A 26,494-nucleotide genomic window follows, 5' to 3' on the forward strand; every position below is an offset into this window, starting at 1 on the left:
GGCGCTGAGCAGAACCGGCGGCGTTGGAAACGGATTAACAGAGGTGAAACCAACCTGAGTGAAACGAAATATATTGTACCGACAACAAATGCGATGAGATAACAGCTTTTTTTTTTTTTCTTTCTTTCTTTCTTTCTTTTTTTTTTTTTTTTTAAATAACTTAAAATCCACTAGAAAAAATATGGTCAATATAAATAACTTTGTTTTCATGGAGAACAAATCGCTACATGCCCGTCCGTGCGCAGAGCTTTCCCGGCCGTGCCACAGCTCCACCAGAACAGAAATCAGCGCACGATGGGACCACATACACCTTTATGGAGAAATGCACGTGGCTGACACCAGCGCTCCGCTCGCAGCTCATAGCCCGAATCAACTCCGTTCGCGTGTATAAACGTATCTTACACCTACGGGTACCTCTGGCCGTGCGGAGGAGGCGGATGGGGTGCGATGCTCTTTTTTTTTTTCTTCTTTTTTTTTTTTTTCTTTTTTTTTTTCCCTCCCCCTCCCCCCCTTTCCCCCATATTTTACCCCCGAGACAGCAGAGCCGCAGCTCCCCGCGCCCCCCGCGCTGCCCCCGGGGCACAGAGCCGGTGCCCCCCGCGCCGCCGGTTGTGCTGTGCTCTATCGATGGGGTGAGGTGCGTGGATCAAGGAGTCAGCAATGAAATACAAACGCATGCACCCGGAATGCTGCTGCAGGACGGATCCCGGGCAGTTTCCCTTTAGAAATTCGCAGAGAAATCTCTGTCTCTGTCTCTGTTTCTGTCTCTGTCTCTTTTATTATTTTTATTATTATTATTATTTTCTCTTTCTCCTTCGCCGTTGTCTTTCTTTCTTTCTTTTTTTTTCTTGCCGCTGTTCCCGACGTGCTCGCTCAGCCCGAGGATCTGATGCATCGTGAAAAGGAGGCCCGCCTCTCTTATCAAATTTCTCGTATTAAAGTGAACTCCGCAGAAAAAAAAAAAAAAAAAAAAAAAAAAAAAAAAAAAAAAAAAAAAAAAGGGAAAAAGGAAAAAAAAAAAAACAAACCAAAAAAAACCGTCAATTTCAAACCCTGTGAACTTCCCAGCTGCGCTTCTGCTCCGTCCGGCTCTCACATCAGTCCGTCTCGCCGGCAGCGCCCGCTTCTCCCCCCGCGGCTCTCCGTCCCTCCGCACGGAGCCGCGCAGCGCTGCGGCGGTCACAGCCCCAGGGCGGCCGCGTGCTTCTTGGCCTTCAGCCGCAGGTCGGCGATGCTCGAGTTCTTGCTGGTCGTCTTAGCGGCGGCGGCGGCGGCCACCACGGAGGCGGCGGAAGCGGACTCGGCCAAAGTGGCGAGCGGGAGCCCGAAGGGCGGAGCGGGGAACATCATGTAGGGCGCGTGGGCCAGGTGCGGGTGGAGGTGGTGGTGAGCGTGGGCCACGGCGCTGTCCAGCTGCAGCTGCGCCTGAACCTGAGAGCCATGCGGCCGCGAGTGGCACCGCTGACCCGGCCCCGCAAAGCCCGCAGCCCCCCCCCCGGGCCCTACGCCCCCCCCCCCCCCCCCCCCGCGTCCCGGACCCGCCGTGCCCTGCACTTCCGTACCCCGCACGCCTCTCGCTGCTCCCCTCGCGTCCTACGCACCGCACGGAGTCCCCGTCCCGCTCCCGCACCGCCCGTATCCCGCGACCCCGCATCCCAAGTGCCGCTCCTGCACCAGCGTGTCCTGCGTCCCTTCTATCCCACACCCCGTGTTCTGCATCCCTCGCGTCCTCTCACTCCCTATATCCCACACCCCATATCCTGCACTCCCCGCAGCCCGCACCACCAATATCCTACACCCCATCTCCTGCAAGCCCGGGTCCCACAGCCCATATATCCCTCACCCCGCGCCCCGTAGTATCCCAAACACGTACCTCCCGCGTCATATACCCCACGACACCCGTTTCCCACATCCTCCATATCCCACATCCCTCATCCCGCACCCCCCGCGCCCTACACACCCCATATCCAATAATCCACACCCCACGGCCCCCATATCCCGCACCCCACGGGCACACTTGCCTGCTGGAAGGGCATCCGCAGCGCTCCCACGTTGACGTAAGGGGCCACCCGGCAGGCTTCGAACTGGCTGGCGGCCCCTATGAGCACTCCTGCAGGCAGCGGTGGGTCAGCCCAGCCCCGGCGGATCCCCACGCGTGTCACACCCGCTCCCCCCCCCCTCACCCCGGACACGCACGGCCGTACCTTTGTGCAGCTGGTTTTCTTGCTTTCGGCATTTGGCTCTTCTGTTTTGGAACCAAACCTGGGGGCACAGAGGGGGGACGGGGTCACGAAGAGGGATACGGCCAATAAAAATAAAATAAAACCCACCGAGAATAAAAAGTGGAGGACAAAGAGAGTGCCAATGATGAGTGAGGGACGAGGCAATGAGGGTGCGAGAAATTCGGGAAATGACCCAAAATTGGCACTCGCTGTAGCCGAACCACTTTTCCCAGCCCCGAGTTCCCCTTCCCAGCCGGGGTCCCCACCGCACCGATGTCTCTGATGTCTCTCCCCACAACCTCCCAACAGCTCTAAGCTCAGCTCGTTGTAATGGGTTTGGTTGCGCTGTCGGAGCCGAGGAGAACGCGCTCGTTAATAGCCCGTGTTATTAATTAGCTTTATCGTCAAGGAAAAAAAAAAAAAAAAGAAAAAGAAAAAGAAAAAAAAAACGAACAGCGAAGTGTTTAATGCCTCACTTTTGGGGGGTAATTACTGTCATCAAAGCTTTGCTACAAAGAAGTTGGAATTTCTCTGTTCCTCTGTGCAGCGGAGTGTGGCACGCAGGCGGAATAATTGTCTCATTATCATGATAATCTGATTTGCTGCCACGGAAAGGGCTGCGCGATGGACACGAACGGACTTTTTAATATTGGAAATGGAATGGTTGAAATAAATAAAGACGGAACGAAGTTCTGCTCGGCCGGGGGAGGTGGGGAAGAGGGCGGCAGCTCCGGAGCTGAGGGTTCCGTGCTGCCTTTAGGCTGCCGCAACCGCCCCATGAGCCTCTCCCCACGGCCACAACAAACAGACAAATTGTAAGTAAAATTAATAATAATAATAATAATAATAATAAAAATAATATGGGGGGCGTCTTCAAGGGGCAAAAATACCCCCGCCCCCCCCCCCCCCCCGCCTTCACATCTACTCCGGTCAAGACAATTCTGTCCAGCAGCCACGTATTTGCCCTCAGCCTCCCGTGGAAAGAGGCACAGTCCGTGATTTGCAAAGCAGCGCAGAGAAGGGGAAATATCCGCGCGTGCTTCTAGTGAGGGTTGGGGCTGAGCTCCGCGAGCAACGCTGCCGGCCTCTGCCCCGAGCAGAACTACTTCTCTGGCTTTGATTTCGTTTGGGTTCGTTCGGCTGCGGCGACGGGAAAAAAATAATATGAGCGGGGAGCTGGGGAAGAGCGGCCGAGAGGCGTCCGCAAACGGTGTCGATTGTTTGGGGTTCTTCGGTGCGATGTGAGCGCTCTGTCCCTGCTCTGACCCCGCTGAGCGGCGCGGGGATCCCCCGGGCTCGGTGCAGATGGTGCCTGAAAGCACGGGGCTGGAAGGGGGGATCCGCTACAGCGCGGCCCTCCCGCAGCTGCAGATGTTGGGGGCCTAAAGCTGCTCCATGTGTTCGACCAAATCACGACCATCGTTTTCTCTTCTGTTCTTATTAGAACGGAAATACTCCGCGGCACCGACATTTGTTTTAATTTGGGAAGCGCTCTCCCTGGAGCTGCCGGCCCCGGCGGAACTCGCGGGGATGGATTTGGGGGAACTCGGGGAAGACGGCCGGGGGTTCCGCTCAGGTTCAGCCGAAGGAAGCTGCGGCTTCTCGGGATCTGCTCGGATCCCAGACTTTCGCACCGAACAAAGCCGGCCCGCGCTCCCCTTGCCCTCCAGATTTAAGAGCCACAACCGCGAACATCCGCACCGCGTGGATCCCCGCTGGGTCACGCTCTCTCCGTGGCGACGAACCGACCCACGGCACCCCCGAGAGCGAACCGCACAGCGGGACCGAGGGGCAGCGGCTGCGGGGAGAGCCCCGCGGATGGCACCGAGTGGTCGTCGCCCCCCGACCCGCGTCCGCCCGGCGCTACCTGCACTCGGGCTTCGGACAGCCCCAGCCGCTGGCTCAGCTCCTCCCGCATGAAGGCGTCCGGGTAGTGGGTCTCGTCGAAAAGCCTTTCCAGCTCGTTCAGCTGCTCCAGGGTGAAATTCGTCCTGCTTCTCCGCTGCTTGATTTTCGTCTGCCCTTCGTCTTCCATGCCTTTCGCATCCTCCTTGCGCTCTTTCAGCTCCGGGGACACTGGACACGACACAAGCAGTCAGGCGGCCGCCGGGAACCGGGCGGGGAGCCGGGCCGGGAGCGGGGCTGAGCCGCGAGGCCGCGGAAGGCCCTTCCCCGCCGCCGCCGTGCCGTGCCCAGCCGCTCGGCTCCGGGCCCGCCGCGCTCCAACACCCGCAGCCCGGCCCCGCGCCCTCCTCCCTCGGAAGCGCAGCAACAGGTCGCGGCCCGCGGTCCCGCGTGGGTTTCGTTGCCGTGGCTTCGCCCCGCGAGAAGAAATCGCTCCGCGGAGCCGCCGCGGCGGATGCCGCCCGCACCCCGCGGCCGAACAAAAGGGCGGCGGCGACCCGCGAGGCTCCGCATCCCGCCCGGCTCCGACCGGCAGCTCCGCCGGGGATCCGCGGAGGTGTCCCTCCACGCTGCGGTACCCGCGAGGCAGCGTCGGGCCCCGGAGCTTTCGTTCTCCGCGCGGCTTTGGCGGGATGCTGGAGAAGCGGCTCGGGCCGCGAGCGAGTTGGAGGCTTCTTGCGATATTTTAATATAAACTTCGAGGCCGGCCGCATATTTCCCGTAATTGGGAAAACATGGCAAGGCGCTCGCTCTGCCCACCGGAGCCTCGCGAGGAGCGCGGCGGCCCCGACGGGGAAGGGACGGGGGAGGAGGAAGAAGGGGCTCCCGGTGCCGCCGTTACCGTCGCTCAGCTTCGGGGTGGCCGCGTCGGCGGCTCTCTCGGCGGCGGCGTCGGGTTCCCGCGGCGGGGAGCGTCCGCCGCCCGCCCGCCCCGCTGGGCTGCCCGTCTCGTCCCGGCCCGGCTCCGCCGCGGTTCCGCCGGGCTCCCGGGCTCCGCGCAGGGGTCCGCTCTCCAGCACCTCGCGGTAGGTGATGAGCTCCTTCTTCTCCTTCGCTTTGGGATCAAACGATTTGGAGACGAACGCCGTCAGCTCCTCCATGGCTGCGGCTCAGGGCCGCCGCGCTGCCCCGGCTTCGCCGTGCCGCCCCCCCGGGCGGGCATCCACGGGGCGGGGTGCGGCCGGACCGGGCCGAGCCGTGCTGCGACCTCCGAGCCGCTCCGCTCCGAACCGGGCCGTTCCGCCCGACGTGCGGAGCCGGGCTCTCCTCGCCAGCTCCGGGCTCTGATAGCGTCGCGCCGCTGGAAGTGGCACTATTTATACTTTGCAACGCCTGCCCCTTGTTCCCGGCGAATTACCTCCCCTCGGAGCTCTGAATGGACCCCTTCCTTCTCCGCCGCCCGCCCGCCCGCCGCGGGGCAATGCGGCCACAGCGCTCCGCCGCCCGCCCGCCCCGCGCTGCGCCCTAATTTAATTTAATTAAGCGGCTGCTCCACGCGAGGTCCCGGGCGGGCGATGCGCGGAGCCGGGGCTGCAGGGGAGGGGCCGGGGGGGTGCGCAGCCTCCGCACCCGCGCTCCGCCCGCATCGCGCCTTGCGGGGCGGGGGTACGGAAAGTTCCTCCGTGGGCTCCCGTGGGCTCGGGGATGGTGTAACGAGGGGGTAGCGGGCAGAGGAGGGTGGAGGCGTGGGATTAGGGCAAGTGACGCCGCTTGCGGCTCGCATTGTCGGGGCTTTGTTGGCTAAATCCCGTGAAAGCGGCACTTTTTTGTTGACACCTTCGGTGGGATGCCAATAAATTATTCAAAATTGTTGAACTCGCGCCCGCGTATCGATTCCTCCTTTGACCTCCACGGGGATGGCTTTAAAGAGAGGGAGCACCGATTGCCCGTCGGGGGTCCTTTTGCCCCTGTTCACCTCAAAGCTTGCGTTTCCCACTGCAGGGTTGGGTTGTTTGTTTCTTTTTCTTCCCCCCCTCAGGAAAGCGGTGTGTTTCGCTTCATACTTGTGCAAAATTCGTTATGGGACTGGAATGCCGCGTGGAAATTCGCGGGTGGGAGAGTTTTGCTCCGTTGGGAGACCACAGCTGCGGTGCCTGGGTGCCCCAGAGCCCCACGCGCGGCCACGTGGCCGCGCGGGGGGCTCGGGGGCACCCAGGCACCGGCCAAAGCTCCCCGATCCCCACGCGTGTCCCGCACCCCGCGCTGCGCATCCATTCGCTCGGCGCTCCGCAGCACTGCCTGGCGCCATCGATGCGCTCGGCGCTCTCTCGCCTCTGCCTGCCCGCCTCCCTCCGGGAAGCCTCTGCGCTCAAAACCTCGGCCCTGAGGCCTCGACTCGGCTGTTGGAGGCTGAGGTAAAGCTGGGGGGAGGACAGGAGGGCTCTTTATGAGGGGGGAGGTTCCGGGTGGCTGAAGGGTCTCGGGGTACGGGGGGGGGGGGGGGGTAGGCCTCAGGCCTGCCGTTAGGCCTCAGGCCTGCCGTTGCCATGGCGACGTTGCGGCCTGGCCTGGGGCAGGGCCTTGGGGGTGAGGTTGGGCCTTGGGGCCTGGGTCCTTCCCCCGCAGAGCGGTCAGAATGTTTTTTTTGTTTGTTTGTTTTGTTTGGTTTTTTTTTTTCTCTTTGCGTTTAGGTTGAACATCTCGAGGTTTGAAGCTGAATTCTCTTGATTGCGGTTCGGTTGTTTTATCTCGGTGTTTTCAGCTGGAGGAGCTGGTTGTGCTGTCTCTCCCTATAGGTGTGAGTTGGATGTTTCTCCTTTAGCAATTTGGAGGCTTGGCTAAGGGAAGGAACCCCCTGGATAAGTACTTACAAATACACACTGTCTTGTAAGACCTATCTAAATGCTTACTTGCTGTACAAAGCCTGTTTTGATAGGGGGTTGGACTCAGTGATCACTCCGAGGGTGCTGATGCACTGGAACACAAACACTCTTCCAGTAGATCTGTTTTAAATGTAACTTTTCTCGGAGAGGAGGGAAGCTGGAAGAATGAGAGAGGGAGAGCTGCTGCTGTGCTCTGGCAGCTGATGCTGGGCTGCACACCCTGCCTACTGCTGTGCTTGCAGTGAGGACAAGTGCTGCCGTCCTTTCTGCCCCACTCTGCTTGCTGATTCTAGAAAAATGGAACAGTTTCCCAGCCTGGAACAGGTTGCCCAAGGAGGCTGTGGATGCCCCATGCCTGGAGGCATTCAAGGCCAGGCTGGATGTGGCTGTCGGCAGCCTGGGCTGCTGGTTGGTGACCCTGCACATAGCAAGGGGCTGAAACTGGATGATCATTGTGGTCCTCTTCAACTCAGTCCATTCTATGATCTCTAGAGGTCCCTTCCAGTCCTTACAATTCTGTGATTCTGTAAGAACAGGTCACCTCACTGTGACTTCTGATCCAATGTTTTTCTTTGTTGAGAGCATTTATTTCTGAACTGCAGAGCAGGAAGAGTTTCTGCGTAACTGCAGGCTTGGTGGTGGGAGGCACAGATAATCCTTCCACCACACACATGTGCATGCTGTCAGACTGAGTTCTGCCTGTTTGCAATTTCCCTTTTTGTGGGAGCAGCACTGCTGTTAGTAACACTGTGAATCCTACTTGTTAGAATCGTGTTTGTTAAGTAACATAGAATAAGTTTTGCTTTAGTTAGCATTGTTTCCTGGCTGGAGCCCATCCCTGAACTGTTCGTTCTCTCTAAGGAAATCACAGAAACACAGAATTCCAGGGTTGGAAGGGACTTCAAGGATCATGAATATCCACCCCCTTGCCACATGCAGGGCCACCAGCCTCCACATTTCATAGCAGCCCACGCTGCCCAGGGCCCCATCCAACCTGGCCTGACCTCTAAGGACTGGGCATCCACAAGCTCTTTGGGCAGCTGTTCCAGCACCTCACCATTCTCATAGTAAAGAACTTAATGTGCATACATTTATAAAGCTGCTCTGTAAACAATGCAAATGGCTACTGCAAGTCAGTTACAATTGAAGTTTCTTAGTAATTAAGGTTTTCTTTACGTTTTTATATGCTGGTTACTTAGCTGCTTAGTAGCACTGTTTGTAGCTTTAACAAAAGTAAGTAGTTGTTTTGGAATTTTTGTTGTTGGTGTTTCTCTTGGCAGATGTGTTTGAAAGCAGGTGCTTTGTTTTTGTTTCAACCAAATTGTTGCAGCATGAGTTCTCAAAAAGGCTAAAATAAAATAAGTGTTAAAAAACAACACACCAAAAACCTGTAAACCTGCCTGTTTGTTGCTGTAATGTGCCTTTGCTTCAGGACAGCAATTTCAAATGCAGTGGATCCAACAATAAGTCATCCTACTGATAAGGTTAGGGCAGAGTGACCTAGAAATAGGAGCCTCACTGATGGTCAGGAGTCTCTTTCTCCCCAAGTGCCTGGGAAGTAACCTGGCTTGTCAGTCTCACCATCTATCTGCTGTCAATGCTTGGTAATGTACCTCTTCCTCCTCGTACTACTTTGTGGTTGAGATAAAAGCCTGCTGCTGCTTCACGTGCCTTGCCAGACACCTAGAGCTGCATCTCTCACTGTCTGCACATAAATAGGAATTAGTAATGTATCTCCTATTGCAAATACCTATGGCTTAGCACCTCCTTCTGAGACCTACATGGGGAGGCACCTCAAAAATGAGATCAGGCCCCGCAGCTGTTAGGGGAACTCTTACACCACTCTTCTAACTGCGGTGGATCTACAGACTGTGTGTGGAAACAGATGGGTAGAAAAAACTTAGGAGCCTCAATATGCAGTTCTTCTGTGATCTGTAGGTACTGTCAGCCAGTCCTGCTTGTGGAGCTGGTGTGTGGACCACTGACCCAGCAGAACAACTCTTAACTCTTCCTTCTGCCAGGCTTTGGGTGTCAGTCGGTGCTAGCGGTCCTTTCTGATGCGTCTGTGCTGGAGTATGGAGGGAGGAGGCAGCAGTCATGGAAGATACCAGACTGGTGTAGGTCTTAGTGCTTGAAAGCAGTTAATTCTTATGTTTGTAAGAGGCACCTTCATGTGACAGTTTATGTGATGTGCTGAAGGAGTGGTCCAAAAACCCTGGTGGCAGATGAGCCTGTCTGACAGGCACTGTGTACTTCTGAAGTATCCCTGTAGCTGGCAGCTACAGATTCTTGGCTGCTCACGTTGTTCTGGGATCAGGTCTGCTTCTGGTGACTTCTCTTCCAGTGGGGTCTCCAGGACATGCAGAACATCAGTCACCCACCTGCCTTCATCCACTCAACTGCTGCAAACCCAGAGCTTCCTGGAGCCCCTGAGGTGCTTCTGTGTGTTGCAGTAGGGCTTGTCCTGAAGGGCTGTGGCACACAACTTTTCTATGGTCCTGAAGACATAAAATTGAGGTTTACGCAGTGTGTTTCGCTAGATTGGTATGCTGCTTAATCCAGTTATGTGCCCAAATTGGGGGAAAGGCTGTGGTTAAAAAAGGAAGTTAAACAACAGGCAAAATATATGTTGAAGTGTAATGTTCTGGCTCATAATGATATCCACATCAAGTGGTAAATATCTTGGCAGAAATGTCTTCTGTACTCTGTGTTTCTCAGGTCTCTTCCATTAATCTTGTTGTCATGAGCTGTGGTCTGTGAGCTCTTAGTTTAAAACCTGAGCATTGTAGTTTCATCCTTCTGAGCAGTTCTGCTTGTTTAGAGTTTGAGATTCAGCTCCATCTTCATTTGAAGGTTGTTCTATCAGCCTATATTTGAAAAGCTTTGTTTTACCGTATAATAACTGTTGGTACCTTGGGTATCTGCAAATCTTTGAGCTGGGGGGGGTGGAGGAAGGTGGAGAATGGAGGAAATAACTGCACAGGGCAGTATGTTGATAGAAATTGTCACTCCTCTATGGAACTGCAAATTGAAGTCCTATCTTCTTAAATAAGATAAAGTAGGCTGTAAAATACTGCCTTTTGTCTTTCTCAAAATCTGTGAGGAGTAACTTCAGTAATATGGTAGAAATAATTTTGTTCCATGGGGAATGCTGGTGCGGAACAGCTCATCCTCCTGAAGTTCTGCCCTTCTAGGCATGTGGAACGCTGCTCTTTTCATTGGAGTATTTGAAGAATGCTTTGTTAGCTGAAAGGTTGGACCTTAAGTGCTGAAGACTGCAACTGCAGAGCAGCGAAGGGATTTAGTGTGGTGGCTCTCAGGGGCATGCTGAAGTGCTATTTGATCCACAGAACCTTGGCTTCATGGCAGTGGGCTTCACGAAGCTGTTGGGGTTGTGGCAGGAAGGAAAGTGGTGAGCATCAAAGAAGGGCCAGGCATGTAGGGATGGTCCTATATTGAGCATTCTCAAGCTGTTGGATGCGCTTATGGTGCTTTAGAGGTGACAACCTGGAAAGCTTCCTTGGAAATTCTTGCAGCTCATTGACCCTGCAAAACACATGGAAACTTCAGTTGAAGAGGCTGTTGCCTGTGGGGATGAACAGGCTTTTTTGCTCAGTTTTTGACCTAGCATAATTGAGGCTTTTATTTGAGTGTAAACATTTGGTGTGTTTAAACAAGTACTTAACAGCAAGTTTCTCCTTTGTTCTGTTGTCAGTTCTGACCCTGGAGATGAGGGTCTGCTGAGAGGTGGCAGAAGGTGTGAGGAAGGGCAAAAGCAGGAAAGGAACCAGCTCAGCTTCTCTATGCTGGAATATGAGGAGCTGTAATATTTCAGTGTTGGTTGAAGACAGTTGATAACTGTGCCAAAATACACCCATGATCTGGCTGTTGATACAAATGTTAAGGAATTTGGAGCTGCTATTTTCTTGGTAGCTGGAGAGGCTTGAAACAAGTGTTCCTCCTTGGGAGGGGGGCCTGTTGCTGGCTGCCATTAGAGAAGATGTACGTGGAGATTGGTTCTCAGCTGTGTAGGGCAAGTATTGCTGGGACAGAAGAACAGTTTTAAAGCACTTGTTATAGTTTGCAGTCTGAAAAGTCAAGAAATACTGCTTTTCTTAAATCCTGAAGCAATGAGGCTGATTGGAGTTCCAAAAGGTGATGGTCTTCATAGCAGTTAAATGAATGGCAGCCCTTACCACCTCCTTTTTTCATTAAATTGTCAAAGTCTGCAGATGAACGCATTGACAATCAAGAAACAGTTCTGTATCTGTAGCTCTGATTTTTGGAATAGAGCAGCTCTAAGTCGAGTGGCTTTAACTGAAAACCAAAGTCAACCCAACTCTAGCATGAATTAATTTGAAGATAATTTGATTTCTCAGTGTTTGTTTTTAATTATGCTAAGAGAACAAAAACATACATTACCTTAGTTGTGCAGTCTGAAAGCGAGTTACATCAGTAACAGAAATAGACCACGTCGTATTGATTGAGCAAGTATGCGTTCTCATTTGTAACTGTACCTTCAGATGGTGTGCAGTCAGCAGTACAGCATCTTCAATATGCTTAATGGGGAGTATGTAAGAATTATCTCCTTGTAAATGACTTCTCAGATTTCTTAAAAATTAATATCTGGGCCAAAAATGTAAAAATAAGACAAGGTGAAGTATGTTCTGATATAAAAATGGATTTTATTAGTGCATTTAGATGTTTAAATGGTTGTAAAATATCTTCTGTAGGAGTTCAGAACAAGTGTTTAATGCCACAGTGAGCTTATACTGTTATGCAGTGAGCTTATAGTGAGCAAATAAATTTCAAATTACTTAAATTTGTTGAGATCTTATAATTAAATCTTGATTTAAGTTTTGCGTGGAAGCCAAACAGTTTATTTACACGGTAGCTTTAAAAATGGCGTCAGGGTGTATTTGTATAAACACACTTGTTGTGTGTGTATATAAATGCAGGCTCAGGGTGTTTCTCCAGTTCAGAATTTTTGTCTTTCCTTAGTTCAAAAATGGGCCGTCGCTCCTCGGACACAGAAGAAGAGAACAGAAGCAGAAGGAAGAAGAAGCACCGCAGGCGTTCGTCTTCAAGCAGCTCCTCAGACAGCAGGACGTACAGCCGTAAAAAGTCTGGGAGGAAGTCGAGGTCGAGGTCCCGCTCCCGGGATGCGCAGTCACGTTCACATTCGTATGAGAAAAGGTGCACATGTAGTACTTGTCTGGCTGCTGCTGCTGGGTGCAGATCGGGCTCTTCCATATCCCATGCTGCGGGACATAAGCGTTCAAATCCCATGTGTGGTCAGTTCTGGTTTGGAATTTCATTGTTTGCTCAGAATCTCGGAAGATGTGGCGACAGCTCCACTTCTATTTAAAAACCAAACCGTCAGAATGGGCGACACCAAGACTAGATTTCACCAGCACACTTCCTAATTCTTTGTGTGTCCAGGGTACAGTCGTCAGGGGGTGATGAGAACACAGATGTGGCTCTATCTACCCAAGTTGCACTGGCCTGAAACTGTATTTCCTTTATCACAGAGTCCCCTTTCTGTACCTGATCTTTTTAGATATCCTGGTTGTCTCTGACTCGAGATGATCCAGGAATCAAACTGAGCAGATTATTATTAATGGATGGGGCTGGAAGATGCTCATCACACCTAGCTGTAATAGAAATGTATGAGAAGCTGCTCCTGACCAACCTTTCTGTAGCTGGAAAGGGAGTATTTCAGAAAGGGGCAGGCAGGCCACTGGAGGGGTTCTTGTTGGTTCCTTTCCATCGCCCTGTTTTTCTGTTCCTGCTTAGCATCTACATACAGCCCTTAGGGGACACAGCGAGATGACATGGGCTTTGATGCCAACAATATGCTGATGACATGCAGCTTTATGAATCTCTTTAGTCCAGTGCAGGCATGGCTATCTCACAGATAAAAACAGAGCTTGAAGGGAGATTAGAGTCTGGACGAAGACCAGTTGACTTAAATTGAATCCAGAAAAGACCAAAGTGTCTGCTTTTAGTATCTGGCTAGCACCTCTGCTTTGCCCTTAGTTTAGGATATTTGCTCCTGGCACTTAAATGACTGTCACACTCTGGGGTTCTGCTGGATTTATCCCTGACCAGAAGTATAAAAACCAGCAGTCTCCAAGATTGCTTTACTTCATCTTCATTTAGCAGGAGCATTGCCTGCCTTTTTCACATGGAAACCTGCTCTTTAGGAGTTAGCTCAAAGTCCAGCACTCCTTGTATGTAATGCAACACCTTTTCCCTTGTGCTAGGTGAGCACTCATCCCATGGACTAGACCCTGAGCTACAAGAATAGGGTGTTATACTTTACTATCACCTAAGCATTCTGAAGCCCAGAAATAAGGGCTCATAAGGGCTGCAAGTGTTATTTAGCTATGAGTGAGATGGAGAAGAAATTGTATGAAAGGTTGAGACTTAAAGCATCCCTCCCACCAGGTGTGGGATTGGTTGGTTTAATGTAGGTATTTGCTGTATATTCTTTCATCTTTCTCCTGTGTGTATAGGAACTTATTATTTGAATAAATGAAATGAGGGTGGGGGATGGAGGTGGGAGTGGGGTGGGGAGAGAAGATACCATTCTGGCCTCTGGTAGAGCTCAAGAGAAAACTCCCAAGCTCAGATTGAATAAATTAATACTGATTATTTGATTAATAATAGTGCTGAAAAAAGGAGGAGTGCAGAGAAAAAAATAAACAGTCTCTGTATCTGAGCAATGACTGCACGTTATGAAAGTTGAGAACTCAATTGTTTGTATATAAAGGGAAAATATTTATAGGTGTACGTAATTTTAAAAGAATGTGTTTGCTTTTTATGTATGCACTGGATTTGCTGGATGGCTGGAGATAATTGTATAGATCTGCAATGCAGGAGCTAATGTTTTGAATTTCATTTCTCGTGCTGGAATTCTTTCCACTGAAAAGCAGGGTATTTCTGAGTAAGTGCTGCTGAGAATGTGGGTCTAAATGTTTCTTTAACTTCAGATTTGGCAGAGAGTCAGTGGGTTCCAATGCACTGGTCACGAGACTGCAGTTCATTGAGAGCTGAGCTGTGTTTCTGGCTTAGCCCTTCGAGTGTTGTGTGATTTGGGGCATATCAGTTAACTTCTGTTTTGCCTTCTGCCCTTGGGATGTATATTTTTGAATGCAAGCTCTTCAGGACAGGCTTTGCTCACGTATGTGTGAGTTACTTATTAGTGTGCAGCAGTGGTGTATGTTGAGGCTTTTATGACATGCTGCAGTGCAAGAAATAGTTTTGCATGCACATGATTTTGAGTGAGGCGTTTGTTCCTTTCCCTGCTGCTGTTTTTTGTTCCAGAAGCTCTGTGCTGATAACATGGGTCTGTTTCAGGCGCAGGCACAGATCGAGCAGTAGCTCTTCCTATGGCTCCAGAAGGAAACGCAGTCGCAGCCGATCGAGGGGCAGAGGGAAATCCTACAGGTCTCAAAGATCGAGGTCAAAAAGTAGAACGAGGAGGTAAGGTGCTTTTCTAGGAAAGAAATTACTGTTATTTCTATTGTAAAAACATTTATTTTAAGTCACCATGTGCTTACTGTGTTTGTGAGCATCTTAGAAGTGGTTGCATGTGGTCTAATTGACATGTTGCTTGAAAATCTTCTTAAATTGAAACCTCTGTGCTGTGCTTTTCATGCACTTACGATAGCTTTATTTTAAGCTGACAGCACAGTTGGATTTAATGGTAAATTGTATGTATTGAGTTTGGCCAAATGCAAAAAGAAAAAAGTCACCTTAGTTTTGTTTAACTGCAGTAATCTGAAATCAAGGTACAAAAGTTGTCTTTTTGATTGCTGGTTTCCATCACCTCCATGCATAATATTGGTTCAATGAAGACGACATGAAACTTTTGTTTTCTCATCTGTTTTTCTTGTGAAATGGGGAAGTGTTCCCAGTTGTGCACCTCTCACTTAACAGTGAAAGACAATTGTGGTGCTGCAGTTCTTGATGGATCAGATTGTGACAAGTCAGTATTTTCAATAATAAGCATAATTTAAATCATAATCAAATCGTATTATAAAACTGTTTTGTAGTTTATGATGAGCAGGGACTCTATTTTTTGGTGTGTATTTGTCCATTACAAAGTTTAAATGAAGTTGATCCACGGATATAAGGACTGGTGTTGAATTTAAGGTCACTATTGAGTCTAGCAGGCAGATGAAAGCCTTTCTTTATTTTAATATCTGTTTACTGATCTGCAGCTGGGTAATTCTGCCTAGAATTTACTAAGAACTTGGTAAGACTTGTTATTTTCTCGTGCCAGATCAGTCAGGCCATTCCTCCTAAATGTTACTGAAAAATTATTGAAGGATGTGAGCACTTCCCTTTTCCTATTTGTATTCTCTCATGACTTATTCACAGCTGTTCATTATAATAGTTGCCTGGACACTTATTGCTACAGTGCCTTTGTAGTGGCAATTTGGTTATTTAAACAAGCTGATCCCTTTTGGAGTGTAGTTACCTTTTGAGCTGTGGAATGGATAAGCTGCTGAGTTCTGTGTAGAAGTGCACCTGTAAAAATCCACTCTTATAGCATCAGTTTTAAAACAGTGAGATGGAAAAGGAATCAAGTGACAACAAAGGTGCTCTTGAGTAGGTCGGGTGCTCAGTATTAGAAAACAGGATAACCTGCTCTGAAAGGTCTGTTGTATTCTAATAAATGTAAATTGTGTTGTTAGTTAGATGTAGCTGATATACTAATGGTCATGTTTGCCAAAGGTTTTACTGATGTGAATTGCCATTGCAATGTATGGGAATTATCTGCCTAAAATCTTTTAAAACCTAATTGTGATTTATTTTATTTTGTGCTGGGAAATATTGCATACAGATATTTGGTGTACAAAGTATGCTAGCTTTTCAAACCTGTCCTACTGCTGGTATAGCTGCAGGTCATTTTGCATTACTAGTCACAGACGCAAATATTTAGGGAAAATATTCTTAAGTCACATCTCAAATTATGTTAAAAGAATCTTTGATTCGGACTGTTTAGCAGTCTGCTCTCTTGTACTGTTACCCTGTGAAGCCATGGTTTAATCTGGGGAAGAATTGAGTAGGTTGCAGAAAGCTGCTGCTGGGGCCTGTGTGCTCCCTGCTTGTAGTACAGGGGCAATGGCAACAAAGCTGAGTGCTTCCTTGCCTTCCAACTCAAAATCTGCCTTGTATACTTGAGTGAAGGTATGAACAGCTCTCTAAAGAGGACTGGATGAGTGCATTATGGCTCCTCAGGGCTCAGATTTGAAGGGGGACAGAGGAAAGGTGATGGATGGGTATGGAAAAAAAAAAAAGGTTGTGAAAAGATGATTAAAGGAGGGAATGAACAGCACTCCTTCAATGTAAGATCCTGGGCAGGCATCAAGTGAAGCAGATTCTAGTTAAATAGAGTTCTTGCACATCATGCAATTAAGCTGCAGAAGTTCTTGCTGTTGTGGATGTTGTGATGTTGTGGATACCACATTTTAAATGATTAAAGAAAAAAGGCAAGAAAAATCCTTCAGAATCTATTGTAGTGGAGAGACAAGATTTGTCGTGGGCAATGGGGCAATATACAGGATGGAGTGCTGAAGTCATGGTGCAATTTTTGTATGAATTTGGCACCTGTGATCCATTTTTGCTTGGGATGAGACAGCATTTTTTTATATCACCTTTGAAGGTAAGCACCAAAGAAAGCACTTGAGTGAAGTAGCGAATGACATGATTACAGGTAACTCATCCAGCTCCTGTTTGTGTAGTAAGAACATGTTACCTGCTGGATTCTTGGTACCCTGCCTGTGGGTTGACTGATGGGAAATAAAACCTACTGACCCGCCAGCAAGGCAGCAATGTGAGATGCTACAATAAAGCAAAGCTCTGCTCTGTGCTGCTCTTATTTGTAGGGCTGCTGTTGTGCTTCCCAAGTGCTGCCTTTGGGACTTGAGCAACTGTGTTTTCCAGTGCCACTTGGGTCTGACGCTCGAAAACCACTTTCTTGTTGGAAGTTGAGATTCTTTACGTTGTATTGTGAAATCACTGGATTTATTTTTGGTGTGAGTCATGCAGGTATCGCAAACTGTCTTCCTATTTCTCCCTCCAGTCCTCCATCAAACAAAGGCAGTTTGTTTTTCAAGATGGTGAACGTGTTTGTGAAAGCATGTGTACCTGTGGTGTAATTTTAGTAGCTTTTCTAACATAGGTATTTAATTCGAATGAAATACCCAAATATTGAAGTATCAGGCTTTCATTTGATAAGTCACAACATATGTGATGATCTCAGAACCTTTTTAAAATGTGCCACTTAACAAAATGAAGCACAAAATATCAGCTCAGATTTCAGAAGGTAAGAAAACTTGTGTGGATTGTGACTATTTTAGATGCATCTTTTTAGAGTCAAAAAAGTGGGTCTTGCTAGTAATGCTATAAATTTGAAGCTGTCCTACAGCAAGATAGTACAATGCAAATATGACTTAATAAGATCACAAACTGAATTTCAGCAAAACAACCAAGATTTACATTAAATTAGGAATTTTAAAACCAATTTAGTTTGTTTTACTGAGCATTTGCTTAATAACATTTTGCCTTCTTGCAATCTTTTTAAAGACAATAATTCGTCTGTGAAATGCAGGCACATCCTCAGTAGAAAAATTGAAAGCAACAGCTCACTTTCTGAAACCACACATAGAGTGATATAAAGAAATATTTCAGCTCTGCGAAATTTAATAAATCATCCCATTTCCTAATTTGATCATATTAGATGCTGATGTGGAAGAAGCATTTCAAATACCATCTCCTCATTAATATACATCAGTCTGGGGAATAGAATGGAATACTTATGCAGAGATGTCACAGTTACTGTTTCTTAGTTTACTAAGTGGAACAGGTTGATGTGATACTGGGTGCTATTTGTCAATGTCTTGCTAAAATGGTTTGGGTCGAGTTATGGAGTCCAGAAAGACAGCGGCTGATAAATCAAAAGTGGATTGAGTGGACAGGAGGCAGTGATTGATACTGTGACAGGATATGAAGAAAGGAATCTTGATACAAGCATGCATGATATTGAATATGAGAAGGAAAATGGCCCTGGAGTATGGATATTATTCAAGGAAATGAGAATAATAATATCATCTTGAAATTATTGCTGGGTGAAGATTAGGATAGTTCTTATTAGAATATTATGCTCCTCTGGAATGGAGAAACTTGGATTTCCTGTGACTTGTGTGTGGGTAGAGGCTTGTTAATATTTTTAGTTTTCACTGCAGTCTTTCTGCAAGTTAATTGTATAGGAAAATACGTCAGAACTTGGGATTTCAGTCTTTTAATTCGTGTAGCTTTAAATAGGTTTAACCAAAGGATGTTAACCTTTTTTTCCTTGACTTCCTACAGTTCTGTGGTCGCAGAGCATTTTGCTATAATTGTCCTTAAATACGCAAGCTTGTTTTTATTGTCTGCCAAACGTTTTTGGCTTTTCTTGTTATTTTAAACTGAAGAATCCTGTCCTGAAATGTGTAACAAAGTTCGACGTGAGTGATGCAATAACAGCTGGTACACCTATAGGTATCTATGGGGTAATACAGTGTGAAGTGTAATCTTGTTGGTGAAATTGCTGTCTCTGGGTGGTCAGCAAAGGAGGTGCTTGATCGGTGGCTCTTCGTGTTGCTGGGGGCGGCGACATGACTACAAATTATTTCCTGAACTCCATTCCAATTTAGTTTGGAAATGTGTGCATCTCATTGCAATCTATGGCATGGTGACTTACTCATTACGGGTAGCTTGGAATAGGGTTGGAGTCTGGTTGTTGCCTCAAGTTGTTCTTATCCTACCAAAGTAAACAAGAATTGTCTTGCATCCAGCCTTCATAGGTTGTCAGAGTTCTTTGGTTTTTGTGCTTGTAAGTCCTGCTATTTGGAAAATAAGGTCCTGCTTATGCAGAGGAGAGCTAACTGAAGAGGATGGGTAAATAATGAAAGTAAAAGCAAAGAGCTGGCTAAAAAGGGTCAATAAGTAATAATATCAACAAGAGAAATACTTTTGTATCCCCCCACAGTACTATTTAAATATCTGGCCAGGTTCACAGCTTTAGTAAACTCTGTAAATGGTTTAATTTGCATCACCTGGTTGATGCACAGGGCTGATGGAATTACAACATTCCTCCCCTACACACGTTTTCTGGGTGTACTTTCAACACTGCTGCTTCAAACAGAAATGCAGTGCTAGGTGCTGCTTACTGTGAAGTTACAGATGCTTGCCACTGGGTTTGATCTGTGCTCAGGAGGTCACAGCTTCAGTCAGAAGTTATTCCTGGTTGGGACAAACTGTCAATCCTTGCTTTGCATTGTTGGTTTACTCTGTGTGTTTTACAGTGTGCCACTGTATGGTGATGGGCCTCAGCTTTTTTCAGGTTTGGCTGTTTAGTACTGGCAGGAGTCAGTTGTCTTTTGTGTGAGCTTTCTTTTTCCTTTGAGAATTATTTTTTTTTTAAATACTGAGGTCTCTTCCAACCCCTGCAATTCTGTGATTGTGTGATTTCTAATAAAATCTGAGCAAAGAAGTATTTTAGCAAAGAGACAATATTGCAAAGTGAAACGTTGTGCATGTAACTTCTGAAAGATACAAACAGCATCACTGAGTGCTTTGGTATTTGCCATACCAGGGATGGTGGATAGGAAGGGGCCTTTCCTTCTTCAGTTAGTCTCCTATTTCCCATGCATCATGTTTTTAGTGTGATTGCATGAATGTGCCCCGGCCTATCAGAGCTTACAGGTGATAGCAAGTGTTGGATCAAGACATAATCTATCCCAACCTGCCTTCAAAACTTCCTTTTAGCAGCAGGAGAACAGGAGAGCACTCAAATAGGTTATGCTGGGAGTATCAGGGGATAGATTCCATTATGAACAACGTGGGGAGGAGTTTTCTAGTAACTGCATCAGCCTGAAAAGATAATAAAAAGATAACAAAGGCTCTTAGGAGAGAGGGAGATTAAAAGGATCTAGTTTTGAGGTAGATCTTAACGTCAGTGGTAACGTGTGGTAGACAAGACAATGACAGGTAAGGGAAAAAAAGGCATGGCTCAGGTAGTGGTCAAAGGGTTGTAATGTGTATAAGATGAATTGCAGCTGCATGAACCTAGAACCTTGATTTATTTATTTATTTACTTATTTATTGTGATGGAGATTGTTGAGAAACAGGACTGAATTGAAACGTGATGCAAGAATGTGGGTTGAAGATGAGGTTGGTTTCAGCCGAAGGATAGATGCTGGTAGCTGTTCTGAGGACAGGGAGGGCCTAGGGGAGAAAGTGAGGGTTTCCTGAACTCACTGCTCTGTGGGCATCAGCCGCTGTGAGTTTTTGGCTGCCTGGAAAGGACATGGAAGGAACTTGGAAGCAAAGTTTGTGAGTAATGACAGCAGTAGTGACTTCAAGAGCAGAGGGAAGGAAGAGTGTACCAACATGACTCTGAGTATCTGCTGTAAAAAAAATATCTGGGAATGAGGGCAAGACAGCTGTGAAAAACAAGGCTGGGCACAAATTGTCAGGCAGTGGTGAAAAGCTGTCTGAATCTATTGAAAGGCTTTTTCAACATTACTGTCTTTGGAAATGGATCCAAGAATTTTCTACAGAGAAGCAGATGGAAGTCCAATAAGAAAGCAAGCAATGCTATCAGAATATTTCTCCCAAAATGCTTCATTGCCTGCTAGTAACTACTGGAGTTGCTATTCTTTTACAGGTTTGATCTGCTGCCTGTGATGTTTTTCCTCTTCTCCTTGCTAGGCAAATTGGCACTGAGGCATGCAGCTAACTGCACAAACCCACGTCTGCAGTCACGGGAGGGACTGATGCCAGCATTGTGTGCATCTCTTCTCTTTGGGGAGGGCTAGGAGAGGTTGGGAGTTTTTGTTCTGTTAGAATGTATATTTAATTAAAAAAAAAAAATAAAGGCAGTATTTCTTGCATTGCACTTCAAACAAAGGCTTCAGGCAGAACTAGTGGAATTTGGATTGGTTTTGTTCATGTGGTCTTGAGGTTTTTCTGCAGATGCTAATGGCAGATACTCTCTTTTTCCAGTGATAAATCAACACCTGAAGTTTTCATTTAGGGTTTTACTCCATTGCAGTTATATCACCAGTTGTCTCTAAAACATGTTTTTAGCTATAATAAGTTATTTGAAAAAAAAAATTAACAATTATTCTGCGCAGATGTAGTGGAATAAGTAAAGGAGTGAAGCAGTAGCATTCATGATATCCTAGAGCAATAACCCACCAATGCACACATTACCAAGGTCTAATTGACCACTTTGGGAAATTAAACTTCACAAGGCAATGCCAGGGGCCCTGAAGTTATCAATAAGGGCAGATAGCTGCTAGTGACAGCTGCTTTGATGCCTTTCATTGGTGTATATATATATATAAAAAAAAAAGCCTTAAACATATGAATTCATGACTGCTGTTCATTTAGAGCTAACTGCTGAATCTAATTGCATGGAAACTTTTTTTTTCTAAAGCAGTCCTGTTGTTATGTGTGTAGAATGTGTTCTTAATGCAGCTTCTTATTTTTATAAAGCCTTTCATTCCTCCTTTTGGGAAAGGGACTTCTTGTGGGTTTCCTCCCCCCTTTTAATGTGGGGGGCAGTGGTTGAGCTGCAGTTTTCTGTTTGGGAGAAGATACTTAAGGAAGTATGAGAATAATTTGATGCTCTTTGGTGGAGAATCGACTCTTATTTTAGTCTAAATTCTGGACTATTGCATATTTCTACTTTTTTAATCCTCTTTTCCTCCATTACCACAACTCTGGCCATGAATCTATTCATTTTTTGCCACAGCGATCGTGTTTCTAGAGGCTGCTATGCAAATCAACACAGAGCAGATGTCTTAAAGATGCATTGGTAATACAAGACCATCACTGTCTGCAGGAGTAAATTGCTGCTGTTTCCAGTGTTAGTTTCCAGAATCCGATTATCAGCATGTGAAATGCAACATTTGTAGAATTTAATAGGAGCATTTTGCTGTGGATTCCTGCCTGTCTAATAACGTGTGGCAGGAGCAGTACCTGGGCTATAAAGACACAGGCAAAATGCAGATATTGCTGCCCAGAGTGTTTTGCTGCCCTTTTTACATGGAGCTGTCAGTGTGTTCCTCTTGCTGGGTTTTTTTTGCAGTTGCTCTGTAGCAGCAGTGTGCCAGTAGCTGTCAGTCCTGTCTGTTCCAAAAATCCAAGCTGCACTTTGTTGAATGTATCTGTCAACCATGCCGTGGATGGACGTGCCAGAGCTGAGACTGTGTACAGCCCTGGCTTAGCATCCACGTTCATCACAGTTTTAATGATGGGTTACTGTTTCCCCCCGTAGATTCTGTACCTTGTTTACTTTATGTAGTCCTTCTCAATTATTTTTGTGTATTATTCTTGTGTTATTTCATTCAAGTTCCATGAAAAGCAGCTGTAACAAGACTGTTGTTCTTAGAACCGGCCACCTTGGAGCAGGGGTCAGCGACTATTGAAATATGCTGTGCTGTTTGATGCTGTGCCTTTTTCAAACTGGCAGTTAAATAAGTTGCTAGAAATGTATCAAGCCCTGGGAGAAATTAATTACTAAGGAGATATGATATTTAACTGTGAAGTCTTGCTTCTGTTTCTGGAGGCTGGTTGGGAGCTCCTGGGGAGCCAGGACTTGGGAACAAGCCTTGCTGGGAAGCTGCACTCAGGGTGTTCCAGTGCTTTTGTCCAGGATCTGGGCTGGAGGGATTGCTCAGCAAGTAGCGAAGTAGAGCAGTGGCTGCCATGTGCAGAGCTTCAGGTACCTTTGTATCAATGAATTTTACTGTATATAAATCAGCTGCCCTTCAAGATCTAGATAGGCAGTGGACGTTCTTGTTGATGTTCTGAGCAAAGTGCAGTTTGGAGGTGACTTCCTCATCTGGTTAAGCTGATGTGAGCTGGATCTCTGACACTTTGCTGACTGCCCCTTCGTTGTTTGGTATGTTGTTGCCTTCACCCCTGCCTATGCATGGAGGCTGGTCAGCAAGCAGAGCAAGCAGCTTTCTGCCCTGCCTGAGTGGGGAATGGGAGAGCAGGGCGAGAGCACTCATAACGGAGAGTGCAGGTTGGAGGAAGAGGCTTCAGCCTGGGGTGTTGAAGCTGGGGTTTGATGAGAGAGTTGTAAAGCGAAATGGCCCTCAAACAGGGAGAGCTGCTGGTTTCTAAGGCACTGAAATGCAAGAGCAGGAATATATATAGATGCTAATGCTTCATCTGGTTCTAATATAGGTTTATTGGTTTACTTGAGCTCCGTCAAAGTTGCACTTGATTTCAGCGATTCCTGGTTTTCAATTCAGGTGTAATGTTGTAGGAAGAAAAAGAAAGAAGCATATTGCTGATTTCATGCATGTGTAGAGCCTTTGTCTTTTTACTATCAAAGCAGAGCTGAAGCAATTGCCTCAGCAAAATATTTTATTTATGTTGAATATGTGATGACCACATAAGGGAAAATTTGAAAGGCATGGAGTAACTGGAGAAGGATGCACTGAAGTATTGTGTATGTCTTCCAAAAAAAAAAAAAAAAAAATTATCTTTAAAATCTAGGAGAAGAAAGAAAATAATGTCTGTATCTTAGTGCTGCTGTAACTAAATATTTTGGATGTACTTTTGGTAGAATTTTCTTTTGACCTCAAGTTTTCTGCTTGCGTTCATTCCTCAGAATACTGTGCAGGGCGTGCTTTCAGCTTTAGATCTCCTTGCCCATAAATATTGCTTTAAAAATATTCTTCAGTTGCAGTTTTTACAGGGTTATATCAGCTCCTAGTTAAGGCAGACTGAAGAACTCAACTTTAAGGAATGATGTTCAGCTTGAATGAATTATTTTAATTCTTTTATAATTTTGTTCTGCTGATTCATATGATAGGGAGTGGAGGCGAGGGCCACTGGATGTTTTTCAACCATTCATACGTTGCTAGGTGCCTATTTGGCTTTTAAATTTGTTGCTTCTCTTCTATGGGCACAAGCAGAGGTAAGCTAAATTGTAATAGGATTTAAATTAATCTGTGGCATAGCACTGAAAATCTGTCACCAGCCTATATCAAAAAGCTGTGCTGAAAGTTTTGCTGTTAGAGCTTCTTGATTGGAGAATGGGTGCGGGGGGAAAAAAATCCTTTTTCTATTTTTCTGGTATATAGTCTTATTGAAGTTCTTCCAAATTAGATTTTAAATGCCAATTAGGAGGTTGAATATACTAAAATAAAAGCAAATACAACTAAAATGGCCTCACCTTATGGCTAGTTAGGCTTTTTCTCTCAAAAGCGGAACCTTTGCTCTGAGCGTGGCTTTGAGAAAGATATTCAGCTTAATGAACACATTAATTAGAACCATAACTATTTATAAGATAATTAGAAACGAAGCACGGTAAACTGGGCTTTTCCTGCAATTAATGGAGGATTAATTACTGGAGGTAATGAAGTGGATTTTTAAATGCATTAAGGTGAAGTACAGAGATGTGCAAGGCTTTGTGATAGTTGCATAATTATTCCAGGCTGTTTGAGCATAGCTCATATGAGATCGCTAATAAGCATCATTGCATCATTATGTATGCACTTAAAAAGACTTACCACCAAAATGACTGCCTAATTATTTCTAATTGGCAGGAGTCTGTGTAGTCATTGAGCTGTTTGTAGCCATTTTAAGGTTCATTTAACTATCCTTGGGGCCATGTGATAGATGGAAAAAAGCTTCAGCTACACGCTGGCCTTGGCTGGCGCCGTTAATCAATTTTGGTGGGCTTCAGTTTGAAATGCATTTGCTCATGCGGAGGTCAAAACCTGAAGTAGTCCAAGCAAAGTTTGGCTTTTTGATGCCACTTGACTGTATTCATTAGCAATTAGTAAAATAATTGTGTCTGTCACTATATTTGGATTTCCATATGACTTGGTATTCTTTCATCACTGTCCCTTCTTACAGCGTATTAGCTTCACTGGAAACCAAATATTCTTCCAACAGACCCTTTTAGCAACTTCAGTGTAGTGGCATATGTTCCTATATACTACCTTTCTTCATTCATTTGTTAGCTTAAACAGTGCAATACATTTCAACACAATCATCTAATTTGCTCCCGATTGATTGCCGAGTGAAAGTTTCTACCCAAGGACAATATTTTAGGGCTTTTAAGGGTATCTCTGAGGAATTAGTCATTAAGCATTAGCAGAGGAAGCAAGAAGTAGTCAAATCGAATTCTGACGTTGACCAGAGTTTTGCAGTTAGGGGCATCTATTTCCAGGATGCTGACAGCTCTGTGGATTCAAGGGCATCTTCTGCCAGAGGAAACCTGGGCAATAATTGTGCTCATTTGAGAACTCATTACTGCATGAACGTTAGTGCACTGGTGCTGTCAATAATGGCACTGGAAACGCGCGTATCGTTTGGAAATGACCTTTTTGATACACTACAATTAGTAGATAGTTATTTTATCTGACTCTGTCAGATTTAACGTGACATCCCATTAGGTAAGTGTCTGTGGAAGTTCTCAATGAGCGCGTTGTCCTGTTAAATGTAATCATAACCATCTGTGGGGTGTTGTCAATGTACATAAGCCATTCCCGTAGCTTAAGAAAACACTGGTGAGCAAATTGTAGGCTAATAAAATAAAGGTCAGCTTTACCACTTTTGTTGCAGAAAATGTGGTTCTAGTAATTTAATGTTAAAACATAATTGAAAAAAGAAATTGTTCTGGCTGAACGGTAAGATTGATGGAAAACAGTTATTCAAAAGGCAAAAAATTGTCATTTAGTCGTGAGTGTGAGTTCAGATGGCAGACACTGAAGTGAGGGAATTATGGTAGCATAACCAAACAGACAGCAGCCTTTATGGAAAGCTGCTGAATTATTTAAGGTTACATTCAATTGTTTTACTGCTGAGATTTCTATAGTGGCAATTTGGTGGAGGTCACTTCTGTGAGCAAGTATCAGAGACGGAAAAAATTAGTAAAATGCAAATAGTGTTTCGTATTGAGACTCGTTAGGAATTGTATTTTATGAAGCCCTATCAAATGTGTGGTAACACAAATGCTGCTCCCAGATAATCAGAGCTATCACTAAGAAATAAACATTGGCATGGAGCACAGTTTTAGTCTGCCTTTGAACTCTGTATATACTGAAAACTCTGATGTTAATAGAAGTTGTAACTGTTGACATGTTTTTCTTTGATACAGTATAGCAGTGCAGTGGGAATCATGTGAGGATAGCTATGATTTTAATTATAAAACTGTTCACAATTAAGGTTTTAAACTGCCATTTATGTAATTACCAAATTACTTCATCTGGTCTGTGTTCAGTTTGGGGTTCTGAGTGGACTCCACTGCCAAGTTAGCTTCATCAAGTCCCTTCCTGTGCTGAGTTTCTCCTCCCTAAAGACAAAAGGTCCTTTCTGCTGTTCCATTGGGATCTGCTTGGGAAGATCAGCATTAAGTGCACGGGACTGTGCTGGTGTTGGGCTGTCAGGACCCTGCAGTGTGGAATGGTGACCTGCCTGGGCCAGTGCTCCCATTGCCCTGGGCTCTCCTCGTTTTCC

General features: G+C 46.4%; 2 protein-coding genes across 3 annotated transcripts in view; one reads left to right on the forward strand and one right to left on the reverse strand.

Annotated features, from left to right (window-relative positions):
• Nucleotides 1–1,179: 1,179 nt before the first annotated feature.
• Nucleotides 1,180–5,227, reverse strand: SHOX2 (short stature homeobox 2). 2 transcript variants are annotated; one of them, XM_042881293.1, is made up of 5 exons: nt 4,969–5,227; nt 4,090–4,298; nt 2,205–2,262; nt 2,022–2,110; nt 1,180–1,431 (listed from the first exon to the last, which is right to left on the reverse strand). In XM_042881293.1, exons 1-5 carry the CDS (start codon nt 5,225–5,227, stop codon nt 1,180–1,182), a joined length of 867 nt encoding a protein of 288 aa, XP_042737227.1. The 2 variants fall into 2 exon arrangements, with proteins under 2 accessions (XP_042737227.1, XP_042737226.1); XM_042881292.1 differs by having other exon boundaries at nt 1,180–1,461; nt 2,016–2,110.
• Nucleotides 5,228–6,377: 1,150 nt separating this feature from the next.
• RSRC1 (arginine and serine rich coiled-coil 1) overlaps nt 6,378–26,494 on the forward strand; it is a 111,034-nt gene continuing 90,917 nt past the window's right edge. The window contains exons 1-3 of the mRNA XM_042881035.1: nt 6,378–6,481; nt 11,951–12,145; nt 14,312–14,437. Of these exons, the coding sequence (XP_042736969.1) occupies nt 6,378–6,481; nt 11,951–12,145; nt 14,312–14,437 (425 nt within the window). The remainder of the gene's footprint in view (nt 6,482–11,950; nt 12,146–14,311; nt 14,438–26,494) is intronic.

This window comes from Lagopus leucura, unplaced genomic scaffold (assembly GCF_019238085.1).
Source record: "Lagopus leucura isolate 7727_CA_CO unplaced genomic scaffold, USGS_WTPT01 Super-Scaffold_100029, whole genome shotgun sequence".
NCBI lineage: Eukaryota > Metazoa > Chordata > Aves > Galliformes > Phasianidae > Lagopus > Lagopus leucura.